General features: G+C 52.7%; 1 protein-coding gene across 11 annotated transcripts in view; it reads left to right on the top strand.

Annotated features, from left to right (window-relative positions):
• The window catches only part of IGDCC3 (immunoglobulin superfamily DCC subclass member 3), a 44413-nt gene extending 25905 nt beyond the window's left edge, over window positions 1-18508 (top strand). For 3 of the 11 annotated variants that reach the window (XM_047767082.1, XM_047767080.1, XM_047767089.1), the window contains 10 exons: window positions 9371-9515; window positions 9844-9974; window positions 10412-10549; window positions 11879-12037; window positions 13217-13382; window positions 13678-14288; window positions 14584-14775; window positions 14935-15039; window positions 15759-15897; window positions 16056-16650. In XM_047767082.1, coding sequence (XP_047623038.1) covers window positions 9371-9515; window positions 9844-9974; window positions 10412-10549; window positions 11879-12037; window positions 13217-13382; window positions 13678-14288; window positions 14584-14775; window positions 14935-15039; window positions 15759-15897; window positions 16056-16476 — 2207 coding nt within the window. In that variant the 3' untranslated portion in view covers window positions 16477-16650. Of the gene's footprint in view, window positions 1-9370; window positions 9516-9843; window positions 9975-10411; window positions 10550-11878; window positions 12038-13216; window positions 13383-13677; window positions 14289-14564; window positions 14776-14934; window positions 15040-15758; window positions 15898-16055 lie in introns of those variants that run through there. The other 8 variants (XM_047767086.1, XM_047767084.1, XM_047767091.1 and 5 more) reach the window with 7 other exon arrangements.
• Window positions 18509-27265: the final 8757 nt, after the last annotated feature.

Genomic DNA, 27265 nt, shown 5'->3' with positions numbered 1-27265 from the left:
GTCCCTTGGAATCAAAGATCAAGCCATAAAAGTTCGATGGTCACCAGCCTACAAGTGGGCCAGCAACTGGATGCAGGGACTTTTCCCAAGCTGTGTCCGGCCCCCCACTGTCCCCTGCTTCTCCCCCTCATTTGTCAGAGGTGGCTGCTAGGAGGGAGGGGAGAGACATGGATTTATGACTGCTGACTTGAAAGACAAAGTTGCCTTTTGTGTTAGAATTGGGGCTGGGGGAGTGGTGAGCTGGTGGTGGTGTGGGAGGGTGGGAGGGAGGGGTTGGGGTTCAGGGGCCCAAGGCAGGGGGTAAGGGGCTTGAGGAGGCAGACAAAAGGATCCAGAGGCTTCTCAGAGCAGGGTCACCAAGGAAAGGCCCAGATGAATCAATTACCCCCAGCAAAGCTAAAGAGGGCCCCTGAACCATCACAGTCCTCAGCAGCTGTTTGTAAGCTCTGGACACCATCCTCCCACACCCATCTAACACCCAAACCCTACACAGTGCCTCCGCCCAAAAACACTTTGGATTCAGAGCCTTAATTCAACTTTCAGACCTCCCTCTGGAGGCCCAGGGAAGTTAATACAGGTCTTCTAAGTTCATCCTTTCCCCCGCCCCAAAGGTCAGCATCCTCTGGAGGTTCTCCTCTACCAGAGCAAAAGTCAGGGGCAAAGTAGGGACCCAGATATTGTGGAGACTGGGCCAGAGTGTTGAGAGTGAGTCCAGGCCAGAGAATCCTGATGGCAAAACCAAGATCCCACTGGGGACCGTGGCAAGTTGCCGGCCTCCGCAGGACTCGGGTTCTCTTCCATCCACGCCCTCCCTCCTTCCCATGTGCACGTAGAGAGAGGACATTTACAAGTGCTTTGCAGAGTGTAAAGAGCATATGAGGTGGGACTTGGCAGGCCTCCTGGCCCTCCAGGGGTCACTCTGCCTGGTGGGTCTGGGTGGAGGCCAGAGTAGCCATCGGGTGCCTGAGTCCAGCAGGTGCTTTAACTACACCTCGGAGAGCCACATCCATCCCCTGGAATGAGCCTGGCCAATAAAGGCATGAGTTTATGGGCTTCATAAACATTTTACTAGAGAAATCAAGGCCTCAATTACCCAATGGCTTCTTCCAACTGACAGCTCGCCCAACTGGGGCCTCTGTGAAGCCCCCAGGCAGAAGTGAAATAGAAGCCAAGCTCTGGTTTATACCCGGCTGTCCCTTTCCCCCAGCACTGACCCTCTCACCGTTCAGAACCTGCGCGCTGTCTTGACTCACTTCTCCAGAGGGCTCTGCCACTAACTCTCTGAGTCTTTGCCTCTCTGTGGCAAGATGATTCCACTCTCAGAGGAGATAAACCCCCCACCCCTGATCCCACCATGCTCTTCTGTAACCTCTCAGCACCTTTTGGTTCAAGATTCTATTTTCTCTCAACAATAGCTAGCAAGTGGAGTTCCCGTCATGGCACCGTGGTTAACGAATCCGACTAGGAACCATGAGGTTGTGGGTTCGATCCCTGGCCTTGCTTAGTGGGTTAAGGACTTGGCGTTGCCCTGAGCTGTGGTGCAGGTCGCAGATATGGCTCAGATCTGGCGTTGCTGTGGCTCTGGCGGCTACGGCTCCGATTTGATCCCTAGCCTGGGAACCTCCATATGCTGTGGGAGCGGCCCTAGAAAAGGCAAAAAGACCAAAAACAAAACAAAACAAAAACAAACAAAAAAAAAACCATAGCTAGCAAGTATTTGCTGTTTACCAAGGACCATGCTAAACCCTTTACAAATCTATCTCCTTGATTTCCCCCCAGTGTCACAGCTTTAGCAATATGAACTATTATCATTCCTATTTTATGAGAAAGTAGAGATTTTGAGAGTCTAAGTAACTTGCCTGAGGTCATAGAGCTAAGAGTGGTGGTGTTGAGTTTGGAACCCAGTTCAGATTCCAGAGCCTGTACAATCAACCTCTTCACTGTACCACTTCCTCAAAGTGCTCTTAGCAAGTATTTCCCCACTAGGAGTAGAAATCTTGCCATGTGAGGCCTTCTCTGCCATGCAGTGTGACAGTCTCAGGATATCAGCGAATGCGGGCCTTGTCAGCAGTCTCTCAGTCTGTGCACCCGGGAGAGGAGGGCTCAGGCAGGAGCAAGGCTGGAACAGTGATGAAGATGGAGGAGAAAGCGGGGCTCGCTGCTGGGGCAGCAAGAGAGAGGGAGCAAGACAGGAGGCAGCTGTGGGTCTGAGGCCTTGCCTTGGGTCTAGACCAATGCTGTCCAGTAGGATTTTCTGTGGTGGTGGGAATACTCTGTTGGTGTTGTCCCATAAGGGAGCCTGTAGCTCCTTGTTGCTATTGAGCCCTTGAAAGAGAGCCAGTAAGCCAGAGGAACTGAGTTTTTAATTTAAGAGGCTACAGATGACTAATGGCTACCATATTGGATAGCACAGCAGTGTTCACTACAGATGATGGCTGACATCTGCTCAGAGTCCTCTGGTGAGGTAAGGCCCTGGTGGGCTCAGACCATCTACAAGGGTCTTCAGGCTCAAGGCATTTTTTCACATCACAAATGGCTGAAGAGTTATGGGTGTTTTCCCTCAGAAAATGTTTCTCAGGGAACAACCCAGACATCAAGTATTTGAAGGTCTACTGTGTGAAAAACAAAATTGTGTAAAAAAAAAAAAAAGTGTGCCTTCTAGAGTGGTGCTGTCCAGTGGAAGTATCATACCTGCCACTAATTTTAAATGTTCTAGTAGTTACACAAATAAATTTCAAAAGGAAACAAGTGAGTTAATTTTAGCACTAAATTTTACTTCATCTGTCTAAAACATTATTACTCGAACATATAATCACTGATTTTAAATTATCAATAAGTTTTTTTACATTTTTGAGACGAAATCTTTAAAATCCAAAATGTTACCATTTTGGAGTTCCTGTTGTGGCTCAGTGGGTTAATGACCCAGTGTTGTCTCTGGGAGGTTGCAGGTTCCACCCCTGGCCTTGCTCAATGGGTTAAGGATCTGCTATAGGCTGCAGCAGCAGTTCTGATTTGACCCCTGGCAGGGGAACTTCCATGTGCCACAAGTGTGGCCACAAAAAGAAAATAAAAATGTCATCATTTCAACTTGTAATCAAATTTTTTGGCCATGCCCATGGCATGTGAAAGTTCCTGAGCCAGAGATCAAACCCGAGCCACAGCAGCAACCCAAGCTGCTGCAGTGACAACACCAGATCCTTAGTTTGGTGCACCACAAGGAAATTCCCTGTAATCAATATTTTAAATTATTAACTCTCATTTTTCCCAACTTTGTAATTGTGGTAACTACACATAATGTAACATTTATTGTCTTAATCATTTTCAAATGTGCAATTCAATAGCATTTAGTGCCTTCATATTATTGTGCAAACCATCATCATCATTTTCAGGATTGTTTTCTACAAGTGAAACTCTCTTCCCTTTAAACAGTAACTCCCTAGTCCTCTCTTGCCATCGGCCCATGGCAAACACGATTCTACTTTCTGTCTCTGAATTGACTACTCTAGGTATCTCATATAAGTGGAATCGTACAGTATTTATCTTTTTGTGACTGACCTATTTCACTTAGCATGATGTCCTCAAAGTTCATCCATGTTGTAGCGTGTGTCAGAGTTTCCTTCCTTTTTTAGGCTGAATAATATTCCATTGTATGTATAAACACATTTTGTTTGTCCATTTGTCCTTTGATGGCTACTTGCACTACTTTCAACTTTTAGCTATTGTGAATAAGGCTGCTATGAACATACATGTACAAATATTTCTTCAAGATCCTTAATTTCTTTTTTTGGCCACACCCATGGCATGCAAAAATTCCCTGGGCCAGGGATTGAACCCATGCCACAGCAGTGACCCGAGTCACAGCAATGACAATGCCAGATCCTTAACCCTCTGCCAACCAGGGAACTTCTAAGACCCTAATTCTTTGGGGTATATATCCGAAAGTGGAATTGCTGGATCATATGGTTGTTCTATTTTTATATTTTTGAGGAACCACCATGTTTTCCATTTTCCAAAAACACCAATTTACATTCCCACCAGCAGTGTACAAGGGTTCCAATTTCTCCATATACTTGCTAACGCTTGCTACTTTCTATTTTTTGTTTTTGATTTGATAGTAGCCATCCCAATGGGTGTGAGGTGGCATCTCATTATGGTTTGGATTTGCATTTCCCTTGTGCTTAGTGTCTATTTTCTACTAAGTCTTTGAAATCCAGTGTGCATTTTACACTTAGAGCCCATCTCAATTTGGACTGGTCACCTTTCAAGTGCTTAAAAGCTGGCTATTACATTGGAAAATGAGATTCTCAAGGGAAAAGGTGGGGGCCGTGCATGGAAGCATATGGGGTTCAGGCATGTTTCTAGTATAAGGAGAAATGTTACAATCATCTGAGCTGCCTGAAGAGGAGCAGGACATTTGGAGTGTCCATGGTCCTTGGCAGGAGTGGGTACCAGGAGGAGCACTGGCCTTGACGGCCTTTAGAAGAGCCTGTAGGTCATGGTTGTTGCTCTCAAAAGGCTGTATGAGTGGAGTCAGTCATTGCCTCAGACCCTCAGTGCCACTGGCTTCTGCAAAGTCTGTGTTTTGAACTCTGTCCCAACAAGCCCACTGAGCTCTTTGTTGTCACACACCAGATAGGTGTCTAGCTGTAGCCAAAGGGTTGGTGGCTGGGCTTGGGGGATGCTGCTGGCTTCCCTCCCAGCACTCTGTCTCGACCCTTCCTGCCCCCCAGCGTCCCCCTGGAGCCTGTCTAATCAGATCCAGGCCTGACTTCACCAGAGGTCCTGGACCAGGAGGAAAATTCCCCTCCCCTCCCTAAGCTGCTCTAGATCTGGCTCTCAGGAGAGCCCCCTCCCCTTGGGTGATTTATAGGGGTGTCCAGGAGCCATTTCCTGCCTGTTTCTGCTCCCTTCCAGCGCCCCCCTCATGGGGGGGTGGGGGGCGGGAGGCGGGTTGCTGGGCACTCTCTCTGACCCTCTCTCCCCATGGCCTGACTGTCATGGGGGGCACAGGGAGTAGCTGGGAGATTCCTTCTCACACCATTTGGGGACCAAGGCGCTTTCTTCTTCCTTTCTCCATAATGGCTCCCATGCAGGCCTTTGTCTTCCCTGTTACTCTCAATGGTCCTCACGCTGCCCGCTGCTGTAAGGGCCTCCCAGCACTACCCACCCCGTAACCCAGCTTGAAGTGAGGAAATCAAAACAGCCCTTACCTGACCAACAGGTGTCAGCAGAAGAATAAAGCATCAACAGCCACAGGCCACAGTACCACCTTCATGTCCACCAGCCACAGGCACACTGCTACCCACACCGGCCACAAGTAGTGCCTCCAACCACAACAGTAACCTGCATCCACTGTTATCAACCACACAGTGGCCTCCAGGATGACTTGCTCAGGGATCAGGGTTTTCAGAGGTCCAGTCCTCAGCCCCACGTACCCATGGTCGTCCAGGGATGCCCCCGCCCCAAAGAGACATGATGAAGGACAGTTTCCCCTTGACTCTGTGGCCTGGAGAACAGGCTTATGAAGCAAATGTCCCACTCAGAGATCAGAGATCTATGTGGCCCTGAGCAACTTTCTCCCCAACTTCCTAAAGAAAAAACACTCTTACTTGTGAACACAGAGTGGAAGATTCCGAGTCCCCAACTAAGCTGAGCGTGGACAAAGTCCTGTTTATGAAGGTGACAGGAGTCCGAGCTGGCAGGCCCTGAAGGGTACCTGTTCACCCCTTCATTTGTGGATGAAAGGAGTGGTGCTCTTGTTGCTGAGTCCAAGTTCATACTGCTGGCCACATAAGCTGAGAGACGGGTTGTTGGCACAAGAATAGTGACTTTATTTGGAAAGCCGGCAGGCCGGGAAGATGGTAGACTAGTTTCCCAAAGAACCATCTTGCCTGTGTTTGGGCGCTAGTTTCTTTTATAGAACAAAGAAGGGGAGGTGAGGAGGTAAAGTAAAAAAGGTGATAAGTTATGGCAAATATTTCCTGCTTCCAGCCAGACTCAGAGGGGATGTGTTAATTTTTTCTTGTTGGCAGCCATTCACAGGTGGGCCTGGTCAGGATATTTCCTGTGAGCTTAAAAAAAAAAAAAAAAAAGTATTTGAGCTTAATGCCTGGGCATGGGAGCCAGGTTTCCCAGAGCTGGGCCATTCTGTATACTTTAAGCGATAAGCAACATCCCTTTAGTGATTAAGTTGTAGCAAAAGCAATAGAATACAAAGGTTAAAGTAAAAGAAACGGGGTGCAGATTTGTTCTTCCCTATTACATTCTGACACTGCCCGCCCAGGGTCCCAGGACAATCCCCCAGGACATCCTAAGGGATATACAGGGCTGACTCAAGGGTTGGAAAGGGGTGGGAGGAAGGGGAGGGAAGAAGGAGCCTCGGATAAAGAGGACACCCCCCCCCTTATTGCAATACCTGCCTGAGACCACACTGTGTAGCTAGCTGGGTTCTAAGGGATGGGACGGAGGAACCATCTCTGGGACTCTTTGTCCTCCCTGCAACTTGCAACCCAAGGCCAACTCCCACTTAGTGAAAAGAGGCCGGGCCAGCCTGCAGTCCACTCTGGGGTCGCCTGTCTTCAGAGAGTGAAAAACTTGCTAGAGAGCTAAGGGATGGCCCAGCAGAGGGCTTGGGGCATGTAACCTCTGATTTGGGGCTGGTAAAGCCACCATCGGGGCCTGATCGTATGTTTCCTGTTCACAAGAAGAATGTGTTGGCTTTAGATGAGTGGTTTTCAAGCACTTTTTAAAAGCAAGGCTATCCGTTGGGTGTTCCTGTTGTAGCTTGACCGTAACAAATCCGACTAGCATCCATGAGGATGCAGGTTCGATCCCTGGCCTCGCTCAGTGGGCTAAAGGATCCGGTGTTGCCATGAGCTGCAGTGTAGGATGCAGCTCAGATCTGGCATTGCTGTGGCTGTGGTGTAGGCTGGCAGCTGCAGCTCCAATGCAGCTCCAATTTGACCCCTAGTCTGGGAACCTCCATATGCCTTGGATGCAGCCCCTCCCCCCAAAAAAGTAAAGCTACCCTTCAAATGAAATGTTTGGCAGGACTGCAATTAAGTAAAGCTGACTGGCTGCTCCAATGGAAGGAAGATGTGGGGTCCCGGGTGGCGAGGGGCCCCAGCTGCATCCCAGGGCCCCCAGGGGACCCCCAGGACTGTGTTGTACACAGTGCGATGATGATCAGCCTGGCTCCTTAACTCCCACCTCTTCTTGCTTGAACATTCCTCTCCAGCATCACATTCAACCCCTGCTTTGTCATTGTTTAGTTTTGGGGGGAGAAAGAAGGTGGAGCCCAAACTTTCTCCATCCGCAGTGCCCTGAGGAGAAGCAGCCCTTTCCCTTGTCTCTATCCTCAGGCCAGCTCCTAGCTCTAGGCGCCTCCAGGGAGCCCAGAAGAGGGGCTAGAAACACAAAGGGATCCGGTTCCTTAATGAGGAGGCATCTGCAGTCAGCAGAGCCATTAGTCCCCGCCCCAGGTCCCTGGGGGGCTGCAGGCTCCTCTCCAGCTGGAGTGAGGAGGGGACAGGCAGCTCCCTGGCTTCTGAGTGGGCAGGGCTGGGAGGGGACCCAGACGGCTGCCCCAGGAGCCTGGGTGCCCTCTCCACTCCCTGGGTCTGCCTCCAGCCCTGCCCTCCTAGAGGGAGAAGCCTGGAAGCAGTAGAGTGGCCCCACCAGTGCCTCAGCCCCCTCCCCCAAGCCCTTAGGCTGACCTGCAGGCTCTTGGCCAAACACAGCCTTTGGCCTGAGACAGGACAGGCCGACCTCCGATGCTCCCTGAGGATTATTTCACCAGGGCTGATGGGGACACCAGCTGGGGCATTTGCCACCACCTCCCTAGGGCCCCAAGGTACCCTTTGTAAGGGCTGTACCTACATGGGGATGTGTGTGATTGATGATCCACACACAACCAGAATCACACACCAGCCGCAGGAGCTGAGGGACACCACCCGCCATTCACATCCAGCCTCAGCCACCCACATCACAGGCACAGAGACAGCCACATCCTTCCAGCAAGCACAGCCCTGCACACATGTGCCGGGAGGCGCTCACACCCATCAGCCACCCTCCCAGGAGGCCTCAAAAGAGGAGGAGGCAGGGCTGGGTATTTTTATGCATGTTTATATTTAATGAACCACATGCAAATGAGATGGAGAACGTGCCACAAAAGAGTCAGCCCCCAGAGACTCTGAGAAGAAGGGCACAAAGGCTCGGCCTTTCTGAGCTGCCCTGGAGTCCTGAACAGGCCGTCACATTGAGGGGGGCCTGAGACGGAGGGTGTGCCCGCCCACACCAGGGAGCCAGGAGCAGGAGCCAGGACCAGCTCTGGTGTCCCTGCTGCCATGGGGGGAGGGCTCCTTCTGGGAGGGGACAACTGTCCCAGTTGATGGAGTGCTGGAGGGGAGGGGCTGCCTGCCTGGACAGATGGTGAGCCGCCTTCCTGCACTTGAAGCAAAGTGGGTTTTAATGAAATCACAGCCCTAGTGCTGAAGCTGGAAACCCGGGTGGGAGGGGCCCCTTCTCTGGGCTTTACAGGTTGGGGAGTGGGGCTGGGTGGGAACGAGGGAGGACAGGATCGCTTAACCAGCCTAAAATAGGATGGGGAGTTCACCACGGCCCCTCCCATGATCGGAGCTCCAGCATTTAGTTCAGACAGATCCCCCAAAGGTGGGGAGGAGGGTCCTTGAATATTTATGATACATTGAAATGTAGATTGGTGGGACTGACAGTCTTCTGAGAGGCTTGTCACCTTAGATGGATACACCATCCATCCTCTTGGGGTGCCTTGAGAAGCTGCAGAAGAACTGGGGAGAAAGGGGTGATGATGAAGGGAAGAAAAAGCCACTGGGCACTGGTAACCAGGGTCTAATGACCAGTGTCCCTCCTAGGTGACACTGGACTAATCGCTTCCCCTCTCTGGGACTGTGTCCTGTTCTGTAAAATATGCAGCATAATACTTAGCACTTGCATACCTTAGGGGGAGTTTGTAAAAGTAAATCCGAAAGCACCTGGAAAAGTGGGGCACAGGCCTTTCTCTGACCAGCCTTTGTGTGTCACCAGCCCAAGATTTCCATGTTTGAGGTTTATCATCCAAGAATTTGTTCGTACCCTTCTCTAAGTGGCCTATAACCATCCCTTAGGGGGAGATATTTCCCACTAATAAGAGGCACAGTAAGTACTGCTGTGCCAACCCCAAGCCATTGCCCTGTTATCTGCCAGCTCCAGGAAAACAGGAAAACACCCTGCCCCTGGGTGGGGTGAGCTCCGGGCTCCGGGACCCTGAGCCCCACCCCCCAGACGCCCTTGCCTGTCCCTTCCGCAGTTAGCAGCCTGCCTTTCCCATACACACTTCCCTTTCTTTCTCCAGCTATGTCAGACTTCCACGTGCATCCCCAGGCCACGGTGGGTGAGGAGGGCGGCGTGGCCCGCTTCCAGTGCCAAATCCATGGGCTTCCCAAACCCCTGATCACCTGGCAGAAGAACAGAGTCCCCATTGACACAGACAATGAGAGGTGAGCCCTGGGTGGGGAAGATGGAGTCAGGGGGACCCAGAGGTGGGCCTGGGGTCTGGGCCTTGAAGAAGGCCAGTCTGGTGGTAGTGGTGGTATCTCTGCAACTTTGTTGAGACCGAGTATATCTGTGTGGCTTGTGGGCCCAGATTCCAGACTCCCATCCATGAGAAGATCTGTGTGTGATTATTGTCAAGGCTGGAATTGCAGGTGCATCCATCCACCTACGACGATGAGATTGACACGAGGACAGGGCCTGGGTCCTGGGTGGGGTCTGTGATGCTGTGGCCCCTGATGCTGTGCTCGTGGTTGACCATGTCCCCCACCACAGGTACACACTGCTGCCCAAGGGCGTCTTGCAGATCACAGGCCTACAGGCTGAGGACAGCGGCATCTTCCACTGTGTGGCCTCAAACATCGCCAGTGTCCGGGTCAGCCACGGGGCCAGGCTCACTGTGTCAGGTGAGGAGTCTTTGCCCTGCCTTGTGCTTCCCTCCACCCTTAAATCAATCCCCCTTCAACTGAGCCCTGGAGCCCAGTCAGCCAAGTGTGTACAGAGCACCTTCTGAGCACAGAGATCTGGGCCCTCAGGGTGAGGATTCAGCCAGAATCCAAGGCCCTGTCCTAGCTCGATTCTCCCTGAGGAAGCCTGCCCTCTGCTTATGAGTGGTTGGATGGGGGTGGCTCTCCCATTGCCAGAGGCTCTGCAGAGTCTAACTGGAGAAATGAGTGTGTGTGCACATCCTGGAGCCACTGGCATCTCCTCTCTGCCCCCAGGACCCGGCTTCTGGGCAGAAGCTTGTCCCCCACCTCCCATGTCCTAAGCTATATGGGGGCGGGGGGTGAGGAGGTGGGAAGGGTCCCAGCTAAAGTTAAGCAATGTGTCATCCTCCTTCCAGGCTCAGGCTCTGGGGCCTACAAGGAGCCTACGATCCTCGTGGGGCCTGAGAACCTCACCCTGACTGTGCACCAGACAGCCGTGCTCGAGTGTGTCGCCACGGGCAACCCTCGCCCCATTGTGTCCTGGAGCCGCCTGGGTGAGCCTCATCCTGCAGCTCCTGCCTCTCCCACCCTGTCCCACCCCCGGGAGGGCCAGTCTCTTCACCCAGTTCCTGGAGGGAACTTGGAGTCCTGTTTGTTCTCCGTGGGGGTCCTTTCTCTCTGGGGGCAGGGGGAGGGGTGGCTTCCCTCTCCTTGGCAGGACCAGGGAGGTCTGCCTGCCCACTGCATTCTCCCTCCCCGTGTGCAGATGGCTTAGCTCCCCGGGTTACCTCGTCCGTCCCCGCAGTCCTGCGCCAGCTCCCTGCCTCCATGCTCCCTTCACCCTTGGCATTGCCATCGGGCCCTGCAGAACCCCTCTGTGGCTCTCAGCACCCCTAGTCTCTCTCCCCTCCTGCTCATCTCTGCCCTCCACACCCTGGCCATCCTCCCCAGCCATGCAATCCCAAGCCCCTCAAAATCCCAGCCAGTTGGCACACCCTCGCTCTGGGCTCCCCCAGTCTCTAGCCTGGCCCCCTAAATCCCCAGCCTAAATCCCTAGGCAGCTGAAGGAGAGAAATGAAAGGGTGCAGATGGGCCCACATTGTCTGAGTGGAAAGGTCACTGAGGGAAGGAGAGTCTGGAGGGGATGGGGTAGGGTCGCATTCACAAGGAGACTGGGCCACATTGTAGCAGCTGAGTGATTGGGGAAGGAGGGGGCAGCAGGCGGGATAATGGAGTAGATTTCACCACTTCAGGGACTGAATGGGGAGCTGTCTCCTCGAATTCTGACTGTGCTAATCTGATCCTGGGTGGGGGGAGGGCCCGGGGCCTGGGAGAGGCTGGAAAGAGTGGCCTCACCATTAGGAGGAGCCCATAGGCTGTGCAGGGACCATCTGGTGCAACTTTCCCCAAAGCGTGATCTGCTTTGGGGGGAAAGAATGGCTTGGTGCTCTCACAAGTATGGGAAGCAGAGTTAACCAGGTTCCTTTGCGGCGGGACTTCTCAGAGCCTTTATGTCAATGGGCATTGTGACAGTCCAGGAAGGGAATGGCTATTTAACCATGGGGCTTTTTTCAGGAGAGACAAACCAGGTTGGGAAATGTCCATGTAACCCAACTCCCCTACTTTCCTGACTGAGAAACTAAGGGAAAGGGATTGGAAGGTCACCAGTGAGGTGGTGACAATGCTAGGATTTAGGACCCAGGTCTCTGCTGCTAGGTGAGAGTTTTCTGTGCCGCCTCCACAGTGCTGTGATGCTCGGAGGGAGGAGTCAGCGTCAAAGACTGGGCGGGGGGGGGGGCTCCTGGCAGGTTGATGGGTGGCCACTTCCATCCTGGGCATTCTTCCAGCGCACCTGCCTCCCTGACCCTCCCCTTCCTCTGCAGATGGCCGTCCCATTGGGGTGGAGGGCATCCAGGTGCTGGGCACGGGGAACCTCATCATCTCAGATGTGTCGGTCCAGCACTCAGGTGTCTACGTCTGTGCAGCCAACAGGCCCGGCACCCGGGTGAGGAGGACAGCACAGGGGCGGCTGGTGGTGCAAGGTACGAGCTCCTTAACCCCATCCCCTGCCCCCCCATTGAGATCCCTGGCCCAGCCCATTGCCTTATTCTCACCCACTGTCCTATTCTCACCCTGACCTTGCCCCTGCCCCTCTCCAGGCCCCAGAGCCCAGGCCAAAGGCAGCAGCTCTCTCTCTCCCTCTCCCCCAGAAATGTGTATGGGGAGTGGGAGGGCATTCTTGTCATCAGCCCCTCCAGGTGCCATTGCCACCCCACCCCACCCCTGTCATTTCCACTTTGGACTCTCAGCTGGTCTCCCCAATCTGTGTCGCTCCCACCTGTCCCTCCCCACACATGCTGTTCTCATTCACACGTGTGGCACTTCCATGCTCACACCTGCCCACACGCTCTCATCGTGTTTGCCATGTCACACTCTCACACCGCATCTCCCGCCACACACACACACACACACACACACACACACACACGCAGCCAACCTCTAGTCCCATGGTGTTCAGGGCCTCTGCAGCTGACCAGGTCATTCTGTCCATCCTCCTGCCCTGGGGTTCAACTGGCCCTGTGAACTGGCCCTGGGTTCCCGTTCTCAGGGGTTTTCTGTGGTGGGTCTCTCCCAGAGAGCTGGGCAAGAGGTGGGAGAGAGGGGATGAGGAACTTAAATGCCTGTTTGTTTAGCATTCCGTATGCTGTTAATCTGTTTAAATGAAGGTGATGGAGCATTTCATTTCTCGGGTGTTAATGGAAGCTTGAGGCTTGGGATTGGAGGAGAGTGGAATTGAATGTAGGGGTGAGGGGGGCCGGTACCGAGGGCTCATCCATCTCCCCGTGATTACTGCCTTCGAGGTGCAGCCAAACCTATTAGCACATTTATTTATTTAACAATTTCCTGAACAGAGAGCTCAGCTTGATTGCTTTGGGATACAAATGTCAGTCTTTTAAATAGTCATTAAAATGGAGTCCTCTCCTGGGTCTGCCTCTCTGGGGCAGAGGGAGATGAGGCCTGGCTCCCTCTCCTGGAACCTGGGTCAGGGTGGGAGGCTGGGCCCTACCTGGACGATTCTCCTAGGGGTGGGGGTCCCTTGGCCACCTGTCCCCTGCAGACCTCTGGCCCCACCCTCTCCCCTTTCCTTCACCAGAGCTGTCCCCTCCCTCTCCACCTGACCCCTCACAACTCTCTTGCTTCTCTATGCCCCCCCACCCCAGCACCAGCAGAGTTTGTCCAGCACCCCCAGTCCATCTCCAGGCCAGCTGGGACCACAGCCATGTTCACCTGCCAAGCCCAGGGTGAGCCACCCCCTCACGTCACATGGTTGAAGAATGGGCAGGTGCTGGGCCCCGGAGGCCACGTCAGGCTCAAGAATAATAACAGGCACGTGTGTGGTGTGTGCGCTGGGGTGAGGCCTGGGGAAAAGACGGGGAAGAGGGTCTAGAATGAGTGGCCTGGGTAGGCTGTGCACCTCCTCTTGGGGCAGAACCCTAAATCGGGGGTCTGGAGACGTGGGTTTGAGCCCCAGGCCTGCCCCTAACTTGCTGGGAGTCCTCAGACAACCCTGTTGTCTTCTGGAGGGGCTCAGTTTCCCCATATGAAAGATGGGGAGATTTGGCTTACCTCCAAGGATTCTCTGGAAGGAGGAGGGGGTCTGAGGTTCTCCCTCCCCCTGCAGCACCCTGACCATTTCTGGAATCGGCCCTGAAGATGAGGCCATCTACCAGTGCGTGGCTGAGAACAGCGCTGGCTCCTCTCAGGCCAGTGCCAGGCTGACCGTGCTGTGGGCCGAGGGGCTGCCTGGGCCCCCCCTCAATGTGCAAGCGGTCTCCGTGTCATCCACTGAGGTCCGAGTGTCATGGACCGAGCCCGTGGTCAACACCAAGGAGATCATCGGCTATGTCCTGCACATCAGGAAGGCTGCCGGTGGGTCGGGCCCGGGAGGGCAAGGCTGCTCTGCAGCTCCTTCCTCCTACTGTGTCTCAGCCTCCTCAATCCTGCACATCCTGACCGGACACCTTCCCTCCCTTCTCCCGGCTGCACCTTGGCTGCCCTCATTTCACCAGTGTGGCCAGGAGTCCCTCACGCTCCTTCATGTCCCTGCCCTGCCCTTGGCCTCCCCAGATCCACCAGAGCTGGAGTATCAGGAAGCAGTCAGCAAGAGCACCTTTCAGCACCTGGTGAGCGACCTGGAGCCCTCTACTGCGTACAGCTTCTACATCAAGGCCTACACACCCCGGGGGGCTAGCTCAGCCTCTGCCCCCACGCTGGCCAGCACTCTAGGTGAAGGTGAGGTCTGGGCATGGAGCACAAAACCACAGACACTCAGGGTATTGTGGTGGAACCTCTGTGGGCAGTTGTTCAGGTTGTGCACTGCACAGGGTTCTTCACGCTGAGGCTAAGTGGAGGCTGGGTGTCCTTTTCTAATTTACGTAAAGGTGCTATTTGAGCAAGCAGAGGCCCTAGGTTAGAGGGCAGGGACCCATCGGGCTCGGGTGGGGGGAACTGGGTCACGGGTGGCAAGTGGGAGAGTGGAGCTTCAACCACCAAATCCTCACGTCTCAGCCTCCTTCTCGGCCTGCAGCCCCTGCCCCACCCCCACTGTCGGTGCGGGTCCTGGGCAGCTCCACCCTGCAGCTGCTGTGGGAGCCCTGGCCCCGGCTGGCCCAGCACGAGGGCGGCTTCAAGCTGTTTTACCGCCCAGCAAGCAAGACCTCCTTCACTGGCCCCATCCTGCTGCCAGGGACTGTCTCCTCCTACAACCTCAGCCAGCTCGGTGAGGCGGACATAGCTGGGGCTTGGGGAGCCGGGCAGGGGTGCGGTGCCCGGCACCAGGAGGTGGTGGGCAGAGGTTGCCTCCAGGTCCCCCCCACCAGGGACACAACCGCCCAGTGAGGCCTGGGGTAGTCCCTCAGCAGCCTGGCCTTCCCCCCAGACCCCACTGCAGTGTACGAGGTGAAGCTGCTCGCCTACAACCAGCACGGGGAAGGCAATGCCACAGTCCGCTTCGTGTCTTTGAGGGGAGCATCTGAGAGGACAGGTGAGGAGTTCCTGTTGTGGCTCAGCAGAAATGCATCTGATTAGTATCCATGAGGACGCCGGTTCAATCCCCGGCCTCGCTCAGTGGGTTACGGACCCAGTGTTACCATGAGCTTGTGGTGTAGGTCACACACGAGGCTCAGATCCTGTGTTGCTGCAGCTGTGGTGTAGGCCGGCTCTGATTCGACTCCTAGCCTGGGAACCGCCATATGCAGTGGGTGCAGCCCTAAAAAGACAAAAAGAGAGAGAGGACAAATTAGGGTTGGGGATGGGGTGTGGCCAAAGACTGGCACTCAGGAAAGGAGGTCAGGGGCTGAGGGAGGAGGGAGCAGACATCTAGGGAAGGTAGGAGTTTGGAACAGTACATGCAGCCCTGGAGAACATAGACCTGAGTTTCCTGTTTGGCTGTGTGACCTCGGGCAAGTTACTTAACCTCTCTGAGCCCCAGTTTTCTCCATAAAATGGGAATACTAATCCAAGCTCTGTAGAAACATACGGAGGATGAAATGGCCCATATAAAGTGTTATTCCTAGTATCTGGCACAGAGTTAGTGCTCAGTAATTAGTGAAAAGAACCAAAAAGGTTGAGCTGGGATATCATAGACAAGGGCAAATGGTATGTAGACTTAGGGGCAGGAGCAGCAGCCGAGGGGGCAGGAATCTGCATGTGCTGGGTGTCTGGAGGCCCCAGCCTCCAACCTATTCCTGCCCCCACCCCTAGCCCTGAGCCCACCGTGTGACTGCCGGAAGGAAGAAGCCACCAACCAGACGTCCACCACAGGCATCGTCATCGGCATCCACATTGGGGTCACCTGTATCATCTTCTGTGTCCTCTTCCTCTTATTCGGCCAAAGGGGCAGGTGGGCCTTGGACCAGGGAGTGGGGGCTGGGCCGGCGTGGGATGGGCAGGCCTGGGGCAGGAAAGCCACAGGGGAGGGAGTGTTTGGGGCACCTTGTCTGCATCTTTTTATTCTTGCTCCTCTCAAGTCCCTCGCTCTAACTCTTGGCTCACCCCTAGGGTCCTCTTATGTAAGGATGTGGAAAACCAGCTCTCCCCTCCTCAGGGCCCCAGGAGCCAGAGGGACCCTGGCGTTCTGGGACTGAATGGGGCGGGATGGGGAGAATTGGGTCCGCTGGGCCGAGATGAGAAACGTGTGGACGTGAAGGAACTGGAGCAGCTGTTCCCCCGAGCAGGGGCCGTGGGGCAGCCGCACCCCAGGCCTCACCCCAGACCCACGGTGAGTGCCCCCACCCGAGCCAGCCGCCTCCGCGCAGGCTCTGCCTCTTCACCGTGGTCGCAGGCCTTGGCCATTGGCCCTGACCAAGCTGCAGCTCTTCTCCAGGCACCAGACCAATGGCCACTGCGTCTCTCTGTGCCCCGCGTCAGGCAGGGAAGCCTGGAGACTTCACCCCTGAGTGGGACTGAGTCCAGAGCCTGACATCTCTGGCTGGGGGCCTTTGGCCTCATGCTGACACCTGTGTGACTGTCCCTTTCCCTGGCAGGATCCCGAGGCCCCTGCCCTGTGCGAGGAGACCCAGCTCTCCGTGCTGTCCCTTCAGAGGTGTGGTGTCCTGGAGGAGATGGCATCGGAGGCCAAGGCCCCCTGCGTGGGCCCCCCTGCTGCCCTGCCACCCCAGGACAGAGACCCTGGCCTCCTGAGTGAAGGACCAGCCACCCAGCCAGCTCACTCGGGCCAGTAGCCAGTGTCCGGCCCTTGAAGGAGCAACCACCCCATTCTCAGGTCAAAGGCAAGATTTCTCCTGTCATGTGGGATTTGGATGGGGGCTTCCCAGCATTTCTGTCCTGCCTGTTCCTCAGATTGTCAAGATATACAGTTGCCTTGGCAGGGAACCCCTCCAAGGACCCAGAGGGGATCCTGCGGGAGCACCCCCCCCACCAGGCGAAGCCCCCCTCCCCTGCCGCCACCTCTGCTGGAACCCACATGACATGGAACTGAACTAATATTTTCCTTTAAAAAAATAACACACTTAAAAGTCAAAAAAAAAAAAAAAAAAAAAAGAAGAAGAAGAAAGAGGAAGGTGAAGTGAATTAGACTCCAAAAATATGCCCCTGCTGTGGGCCTCTGACACTGTCACCCTCCATGCCCTTGTTTTCTCAGGATAGATGTTTGCTGTTTTGGCTCTCAGCACCTACCTCAGCCGGAATGAATGTCCTTGGGGGAGTGGGGTTGTGGCCTCAGCCCCCTGCCCCACAGAGCCCTGAATGCACTCCTACCTCAAGCCCCTTGAGGGGCATCCCCTCCACCCACCCACCCCCACATTGTTATCCAGAGTTTTTTTAAAAAAGGGAAAAAAAAAAAAAAAAAGCACTTCCCCATTTCCAGGTGTGAAAGAAAATGTCTACCTCGAGGCTTGCTGGCTCTCGGGCCTGTGCTGTGTCCCTGGACCCTGCCTCCTAGGGCTCCTCACCAAGGGTGGGCCTCTCGGGGCCTGCCGAAATAAAGATGGAATTGGTCAAAGAACGTTTTTTGAAAAAGCCAAAAATAAGAGGAAAATTCATTTCTGGGAGTATAAATTGTTACTCGAACTAGCCACCTCCCAGCATGCTGCCGGCGCCCCGTCTCGTCTGTCTGTCCACTCCCATGGGGACTCTGTGTCAGCCAGCTCTTCCTTGACGGGGACCCCCAGGACCCTCTATGCCCCTGGGCCCGGAGAGGGTGAGACGGTCACCCCGCAGCCTGCCTCCTGTCCCACCCAGACACAGAGCCGCGGGGGCAGGCTGGCCCTTGGAATGTACTGTGTGTGCCGGGTGTGCGTGTGCAAGGGCAGGTCCCCAGCCCTCTGTCCTATGGGACACCGCCAGCCTGACCCACTCCCTGGACCGTGGAACAACCACTGTCAGCAGATGTGGCCGGAAGCTATTTTTCTACAAGGTGTGTTTAAGGATTTATGTTTTTGTGACTTCTTGTTTTTTTCTTTTCTATTGTGTTGTTCTTTGAAAGGCTTAGTTAAAAGATGGAAAACAAACAAAAAAAAAACAAAAACAAAAAAAACAAGGAAACAAATACCTATTTTTGGTTATGCTCATAAACATTTTTTTAAATAGCAGAAAGAAAACTTTTTTTTAAAGAAAAAAAAAAGTGTATTCCTTAAGTATGAGATTAGACCATAACATTCCCTGACCCCCAACCCTCTAGGGACCCCACCCCAAACTTTAGTTCATTAGCTGAAGAAAGTAGCCTCGGTGTTATTAGAAGACTGCAGTCTTGTCCATGTGGACTCAGGGAAGGGCATTGTCCCTTCTCCCTAATGCTGAGCCCAAGCCCAGGGTGCCACAAACCTCCCAGGCAGTGCCCCTCAGTCCCACAGTGACTTCTCTGCACCCCCTTCATCCTGGAACCCCCTCTCCCATGGGAAGGGTGGGTCTGGAGGAGAGGGGGGGCCACCTGGCCTGTCTTGGGTTTTGTCACACTCATTTTGACTGAATAAAAGTCCTGTTGCCAAAGTGAATCTTGGGTGTTTTGGTGGCTGTGTCAGGCTGTGGGGGAGGGGTGGGAGTGCTGGGATTAGGGGAGCCAGGGTGGCATCGAGCCAGGCAGACTCCTGGGTACCACATGTAGGTGCCTTACATGCTGGGCCTTCTCTGCAGGTAGGGAGGCTCCCTAGGCTCTCACAACCTCCCTGGTCTAGTTATCATCATCTTCTCTTACAGATGAGGGAGCCGAGAAAGGATAAGAGGAATGAAGGAAACATCTTAAATCTCACACTGGAGTCTTGGCAGGATCAGAGTTTGCATCTGGGCCAGGGCACCAGGTTCCAGGGTCAGACCTCTGATCTCTGCCTGTGCTCCTTAGCTGGAGACCAATCCCTCTGGCCTATAGTGACACACCACCAGTATTTGAGCTGTAGCTGCCAGCCTACACCACACCTACACCGCAGGTCACGGCAATCCTTTACCCACTGAGCAAGGCCAGAGATTGAGCTAGTCGGGTTCATTACCACTGAGCCACAACAGAAGCTCCTTCTGGGTGACTCTTTTCAGGGCACACAACCATACCCCTGGCCAGCCCTCCCCACTCCTCCCTGTCCTCTACTCAGTTCAGGCTCCCGAGGCCAGGTATCTGGGGCTGCCCAAGCTTAGGATAGGCCAGGACAAAGATCTGGAGGTCTTAGTGGGCCCTCAAGCTTAGAAAGAGGCAATAATGGTGTAATGAAACTGCTTAGGATCTCAGTGTCCCCTTTGCTGCTGAAACAGAAAGCCAGGGCTCACCCCTAGGAGGCTCTGTAAGTCTGGAGGGCCAGATTCTACACCCAGATGCATCTGTTTTATTTTTTCATTTTTTGGCCACACCTGCGGCATGCAGAAGTTCCTGGGCCAGGGATCAAACCTGAGCCACAGCAGTGCCCCAGCCACAGCAGTGACATTGCCGGATCCTTAACCTGCTAAGCCACCAGGGAACTCCTCCCAGATGTATCTTTTGAGAGGAACAAACTAGGACAGTGGTTTGCAAACTTGGTTCTCCAATTGTGGCTAGGGGCCTGGGGGGGATTTCTCTGCCCTCCCCTCACCCAGAGCAACTCCACTGTTATCTGTTTTATATGCTGGACTTCACCTGAGATTTCATTTGAAAACAGGGAACTGCACCTAAAAGCCTCCAGCCTGGCACTTCTGGAAGAGTCCTGCAGGAGTGGTTGGGACTAAGGTCCATAAACAGTGACGGTGCTATGGATGCTGAGCTAAGAAAGAGAAGTCTGAGGCCACCATGGTGCCTGTCCTGGGTCTTGCAAGGAAGTGGTTGATTTGTCCTGATGTTCCCAGAGGAAAGAACTAAGCCCAAATATAGACATAACACCTCACCCTTCTCTACACAGAACTTTACAAACACAGGAATTCTTCATCCATGTCAGCCATCTGAGGACCACTTGGGGAGGTGGTGGGTTTGTCATCTGATGGAGCAGACTGGGGGTGGAAGAGCAGACCAGGTAACCTCTGGTGCCCCTGTCCCCTCCAAGAGTCCAAGAAGCTAGTATCCATGCCCCCAAGGGAGGGGTCCAGAAACCTTTAAAAACCACCTGATTGGACTCATGCAGATATATGCAAGTTGCACACAAATCACATGCAAATATAGGCAGAGCCTGTTCTAACAAGACCCTGAACTGGGCGAAGGTAAAAGGAGAAACAGAGTTCCATTGAGGAAGTTTGGCAGAAACTGGTATCAAAGCTGAGTGGCCTGGCTACAATCTGGGCCCTGGGATCTCAAATCATCCAGAGGCCTCAGGCTGAAGACCTACTCCAAGCCTCCACCACATACACCCCCTGCCACCCACCCACACACACTTTGGGCAGAAATCAGTAGCAGCCAGGGCTTGCAATCTGCTCCAATTATCTGATGCTCTGTAACACAACACCCCACAACTTAGTGACTTCACCTAACATTTCTTTTGCTCACACATCTGCAGTTTGGGCAATGCCCAGTGGGAATGACTGTCTCTGCTCCACTGGGCATCAGCTAGAGCAGCTTGGAGCCAGGGGGCTGGAATCATCTGAAGACTCACTGGTCTCACATCTGGTGGCTGATACTGGCCGTTGGCCCCAGCACCTACATGTGGCTTCTCCATGTGCCTGGGCTGCCTCAAGGTCTGGGGGCTGGGCTCCAAGGACAGAGCCAGGCAGGGCCTGTGTCATAGTTTAGAATCTAGCCCTGGATGTTCCACAGTGTCACTACCACATTCTATTCATGAGAAGCAAATCACTAAGGCAGGCACATTCCAGGGAGAGGAGTTAGATTCCACTCGGATGGGAGCAGAGTCTAAGAAGCTTTGGGCATATTTGACCACAGGACTCCTTTGTGGGGATGGATGGCGAACAATAGGAAGGCCCTCTGGAGAGGCCCTGGGGTGTGATGGGAGGGGCTGCAGGAAGACAGGGAGGGCTCCTGACTCCCAGCCAAGCCCTGCTTCTGGGTCTCATCCCTATGATTAGTGATGATCAGTCTGGAGGGCCAGTCCTGAAGTTACAGGGACCAGGGACCAGGCCCCTGTGAACACCTGGCAATGGTGCAAACTCCCTCTCCTAGGGCAGTGATGGATCAGGGGCCACAGGAAGCTGGTGCCAGCCTGAGAACCATATCCAACCAGGGACCATAGACCCCAGAGTAACAGAGCCAGAAGGGGCCACCCAACCCCTCATGAGTCAGATAAGGAAACCAAGAACCATGAGAAGCAGGAGTTGCTCAAGTTCACAGGGAAGTTGAAGGCAAAGCCAGGGCTTGAACCCCGCCAGGCCAGCCACACCCCGCCTGGATCCCTTTGCCCTCAACCCGGCCAGGCCACAGTCAGTACTGGACTGAGCTCCAGAGCCCAGAGGGCATCTAGCCTGCGATCTCTGCTCCGGGGAGGGCTGTGACTGGAGGGTTTTGCTGCCATCATGTGGAGATAGTGAGAATTACAACTACAGGGAGGAGGGCCTGATGGCCACCCACCCCTAAGACTGGCTCAGCCCCATACAGGAGACACAGACCCAGACTCTCAGTGAGCTGACAGTATAAGCTTGAATGAAAATAACTGCAATTTATCCAAGTGTTTGCTTGGAAGGGTACCAGCAAGTTGTAGAAACAAGAAAATGTGATCCACTGGGGGCCAGGGTTAAGGAAGACTGGGAAGAAGAGTAGAGAAGGGGGGAAAAGACATCTCAGGCTGAAGGCACAGGGTAAGCCAAGCACATGGGAAGACCAGGGAGCAGCCAGGGGGCTATCATTTGCTGCATGGGGCCTGGCATTTAGTAGATACTTAATAAATGTGTGAATGAATTATTACTAGACTTCCAGAGCATATGCTTTTTCGTGATTGATGTGTCTGAGGAAAGGCTCATGTGGCTTACTAGGTGGAACAGGAACTAGTAAGAGGCCCAGATGCCTTGGTACTTCCTCAGGGAAGGGAAAGAGTCACTGTGGAGTCCTCGGTATCACAGTGATAATGATTCCTCTGTTATTACTTCTTGTGGTGTTGAATAGAACACCCGCACATCACCTCCTGAGTCTTCTCACAGCCTTGTAGTGAGCAGGGCTGGACTTACTGTCATCTTCCCATTTGCCAGATGAAGAAACTGAGGCCTAGAGAAGTGATGTGATAGAACTGGGAACTTGGGTCTTCTTGTTTCAAGCCCATGCAGGCTGTTGATTGTTACCTGTAGATTGAGGACCAAGAAGAGTAGGGGACCTTGGAGGGAGGAGTTGGCTGAATTGGCTGAAATGGAGGGGGTTTTGGTCACACCCATGGCATGTGGAAATTCCCATGCCAAAGACTGAACCTATTCCACAGCAGCAACCCAAGCCACAGCAGTGACGATTCCAGGTCCTTAACTACTGAGCCACCAGGAAACTCTGGAGATTTTCTTTTTGAATATTGAGGAGAGACCAAGGACTGTCAGACCCTGAAGAGGAGATGTGGAGAGTTTGGCCATGTCCTAAAATGCAGGTTGGGTCAGGAAACTGCCATAGCTCCCCACTGCCCCCAGAGCCATCCAATGCCTTTAGCCTGGCATTCAAGTCCCTCTCACAAGAGGCAGTGTAACCCAGTGGTTAAGGATCAGATTTACAATCCCCGCTCAGTCACTGTCTGGCTATGTGACCCAGTGGACAACCTTTAACCTCTGGTGCCATGGTTTTCTCCTCTATAATCTATGAACAAGCAGAGCACGCACTTGATAGGTTGTGAGCAGTAAAATCAGTTATGTAAAGCACTCAGGACTGTGCTATTATTATTATTTTATTATTATTTTTTTGTCTTTTTGCCTTTTCTAGGGCCACTTCCCGCAGCACATGGAGGTTCCCAGGTTAGGGGTCTAATCAGAGCTGTAGCTGCTGGCCTACGCCACAGCCACAGTAACGCCAGATCCGAGCCGCGTCTGCAACCTACACCACAGCTCACGGCAACGCCAGATCCTTAACCCACTGAGCGAGGCCAGGGATCAAACCCGCAACATCATGGTTCCTAGTCGGATTTGTTAACTACTGCACCATGACAGGAACTCCTGTGCTATTATTATTATTATTATTAGCTGGGAATTCCCTGGTGGCTCAGCAGGTTAAGGATCCAGCTTTGTCCCTGCAGTGGCTTGGGTCACTGCTGTGGCGCAGGTTCAACTCTTGTTGTGGGAACTTCCATATGCTATGAGCACAGCCAAAAAAATTATTAACCAGAGCAGAGGCTAATTTCTGCCCCTGTCATCCTCCAAGCTGAGCTCCTGGCTTCTCCAGAACATGCCATGCAGTGGTGGCTCCAGGCCTTTCTGCAAGCTGTTCCTTCAGAATGAGGCTAACTATCCCTTCTTTCCAGATCCTTCCAAATATCCTCCCTATCCTCTCTGCTAGGACCACCTGTCCTGCCTTTGCCCTTGCTCTGCAACCTCTCATACTTTCCTTCTGCAACATAAAATGCACATGATGTGTGTTGGCTACAGCTCCTTGGAGAACTTGGGATGTGAGCTTCAATGGACAGGCGTGGCCTCTTATCTCTCTTTTTTTTTTTTTGTCTTTTTGCTATTTCTTTGGGCCGCTCTCGAGGCATATGGAGGTTCCCAGGCTAGGGGCCAATTGGAGCTGTAGCCACTGGCCTACGCCAGAGCCACAGCAACGTGGGATCCGAGCCGCGTCTGCAACCTACACCACAGCTCACGGCAACGCCGGATCGTTAACCCACTGAGCAAGGGCAGGGACCGAACCCGCAACCTCATGATTCCTAGTCGGATTCGTTAACCACTGCTCCACGACAGGAACTCCTCTTATCTCTTTCTGACCCAGCACTGCTGCCATGAGCAGCACCCAATATGATGCTTCTGGAAAGAAAGCAAGAAAGCAGGAAAACAAAGAGGGAGGGAGAAAAGATGAAGAGAAAGAAGGAGGGAGAGAGATGAAGGGTGAACAAAAGATGAAGCTGAGAGAGAGAATTTAAGAGAAACCAGCTCCATCCACCTTGCAACAACTTGAGGGAAAGGAACGTGGAGACTGGAAACTTGGGGTAATTTGCAACTTTTCCTTGGGTCTTATTGTCGTTGCTTGAGCCATGGCATTGAAACAGACTTTGAAAACTTTGAAGTGGCTCTGGACTTATTTCACCTCTCTGAAGCTCAATTTCCTCATCTGTAATAGAGATAATCATGGTACTTATCTAATTGGTTTGTTTGGAGAATCGAATGGGAAATGACTGGAAAATCCTTGGCACCTGGTCCACAGTAAGCACTCAATAAATGCTATGTATTATGACGGCAATGGTTCGGTGAATGAGATTTCCGGACTTGGAGTTAAGGGTGTGCACTGCTGGGGAAGGACGCGTTTCTGAAGCTTGGAGGGATGCCTATTGTCCTAGAGTTGGGCCCAGTGGTCACACAGAGGTCACACCGTGTTTTCTCCCAGCTCCCCCCAAAAGACATACAATAAAGACTCCTGATTGCTTGATTAAAGGAAGCGGATACACAATTCATTTCAATTTTAGACCTAACCAACCCCCCCACCTTTCAAAAAGAATTGCACACTCTACTCCAATTTACACAGTGAGCCAACATGGAATTTTCCAGCGGGTTCTGAAGCCTTTGAAGTGACCAGACCAGACTATTGATTTATTTCCAACTAACCTCTCTCTTTGAACCCAGAAGGGTCAAGGTTAATTGTATAATAAAACACACTGTGCCCAGCTGCCCCCTCTGCGGGTGCACGGAGCCCCCCAGACCTTTCTGAGCCGGGGAAGGCTGGATCGTATTTCTGATCCATTCCCCGCATTCATTTCCTTCATCAGGGCCCATTAAGAGGAAGGGAAAAAAAAAAACAAAAACCGACCCCTCATTTCCTCCCTGAGAGATAAATTTTAATTTGCTGCAAACCAACAAAGGGGATCTAAGCTGCTTCTAGGCTGCACCCTGCGGTTGATAAATCTTGCGGGGAGCACCTATTCTGGGGCTGGCTGGGAAAGGGGGGGTGGGGGCGGGAAACGAAGGGGCAAGGACCCCAAGTCTGCTTCTCACACATGGGGGGAGGGGCACTCCTAAGGGCCTGACTCAGCGGATGCTTCTAGGGCGGAAACGTCTCCATTAAGCCTTCATTGCCGGTTGAAGTGAGTTAACCCACTGCCCACAGCTGTGTGCGCCCAGTCCGCCCCCAACAGCCAGGCGAGGTGGGCCCTGTCGTCATCCTGCTTCCCTGGATGAAGGAACAGGCTCTCAGTGGTCAGAAAACAGGTCCCTCTTCTCACAAGGAGCAAGTGGCTGGGCCAGGACTGCATCCCAGGCTTTTGCTCTCCTTGTAAAATAATAGATTCTTTCCACCCACCCCCATCCTCCCGCCCCGGGGAAATTGTAAATGTTCATTTCCATCATTTAAAGAAAAAGATTCAAAACTGTTATTGAATATACGGTCGATTATCAAGTGTCTGCAATTGTGCCAATCAGGATCCAGCCAAGACTCACCTACTACCTGTGACCCTGTCTCTTTACTCTCCCCTCTTTTTTTTTTTTAATTTTAATTTTTAAAATTCTTTTTGTCTTTTCTAGGGCTGCACCCACATGGCATATGGAGGTTCCCAGGCTAGGGGTCTAATCAGAGTTGTTGCCACTGTCCTACACCAGAGCCACAGCAATGCCAGATCCGAGCCTTGTCTGTGACCTGCACCACAGCTCATGGCAACGCCGGATCCTTAACCCACTGAGCAAGGCCAGGGATCAAATCCACAACTGCATGATCACTAGTTGGATTTGTTCCTGCTGCACAACGGGAACTTCCCAACATTGACATTTCTGAAAGGACAGGGTCAGTTCTTTTGCAGAGCGAGCCACAGTGTGGGTTTGTTTCATGCTTCCTTCTGACTGTGTAGTGTCATATTGTTACTGAACTCAGGTTATTATTCAAGAATCCAATACTAGACAAGGGTTGGATAAAAGATGGCTTTATTGAGGAAGCTGGCAATCCTGGCAAGAAAGTGCACTCATGTCCCAGAAAACCACCTCCCTAGGTCTTGCTAGGAAATTATATAGGGAAAAGAGGAAGGGGCTCCGTGCTGAGGAGAGGTTTACCAGGAGAGTGATCAGCTCATTCTGTGTGATCGGACATTCTTCTGATGGGCTGGTGGTGAGGTAAAGAGGAATCAATATTATCAGCCTTTTGGTTCCAGCTCATCTGGGGTCTGTAGGCTTGTGGGCAGTGTAAAGTAAACTTCTTCCACCTGGCAGAGGTTTCCCTCGATGCAAAACAGCTCAAAAGCTATGACTCAGAATATTATCTATAGCCATTGACAAGGAACTAAAAGTACTTTGTTTAATGGCTAAACTATTATTCTTTTGTCTTGTTTGAGTGTTTTCCTTTGTTTTGGCATTTTCCTCACTTTTCTGATTAAATTTATTCTTTGGAACTCAGGGAAGGCCCAGGAGGATAAAGTTTTTCTACAGACAAGAGGTAGGCAGAGGACAAGATGGGAAGAGAGGCCCCATAGGGTCGGGCTGGGTTATAGTATGTAGACCTTCACAGCTGGAGGCCCAGAAGCCAGGTGTTTTTGGCAAGGGACCCAGGATTTCCAGCTCCACGGTCAGTGCTCATTCTTGGTCTCTTGGCTTCCTGGCAAGGAGGGAAGGAGTGTGAATGGTTCTACCTGGGGGTGCTGTCAGCACTGGCCTTACAGAAGCACTCTCTCTCTCGGGACTTTTCCAACTCCAAGATTGCAACTTTGAAGAAGAAGCCCATCCATCACTTCTCTCTGGAATGTTTCTAAATTTGTCTCAAGGCCCAACTCCCAGGTCTCTGCCTCTCTGAGGCTGTCATGACTCAGGCAAAACCAATGCTCCTTCCTTTCTGTTTCCACACCCCTATGTTTCTGCCTCATTGCATGATTTGTCTCCATGTAGTAGAAGTCACTGTGGATAGAGCTCCTTCTAACCCCCTTATGTCCAGGGCCCAGCCCATGAAAGCTTCTCCATAAATATTTGCTAAGTAAGTTGTAACCCAAATAAAGCCAGTCTACCTTGTGGTCAACCTAAGTTTTACATTTGAAAGAAAAATACAAGATCCAAAATCAAACTTAAAAACTGTTTTAATCTTTGCTGATCAGCCTGGAAGTGGTGCCAGAGGATCACTATTCTACACTGAAGAATCCTGATTATTCTTTCTTCTTCTTCTTCTTCTTCTTTTTTTTTTTTTTTTGCTTTTTAGGGCTGCACTTGCAGCATATGGAAATTCCCAGCCACAGCAACGGAGCATCCGAGCTGCGTCTTCGACTTACACCACA

Source organism: Phacochoerus africanus, chromosome 2 (assembly GCF_016906955.1).
Source record: "Phacochoerus africanus isolate WHEZ1 chromosome 2, ROS_Pafr_v1, whole genome shotgun sequence".
Lineage (NCBI taxonomy): Eukaryota > Metazoa > Chordata > Mammalia > Artiodactyla > Suidae > Phacochoerus > Phacochoerus africanus.
The sequence above is the reverse complement of the archived record's forward strand: the minus strand, read 5'-3'. Positions and strand labels throughout refer to the sequence as shown.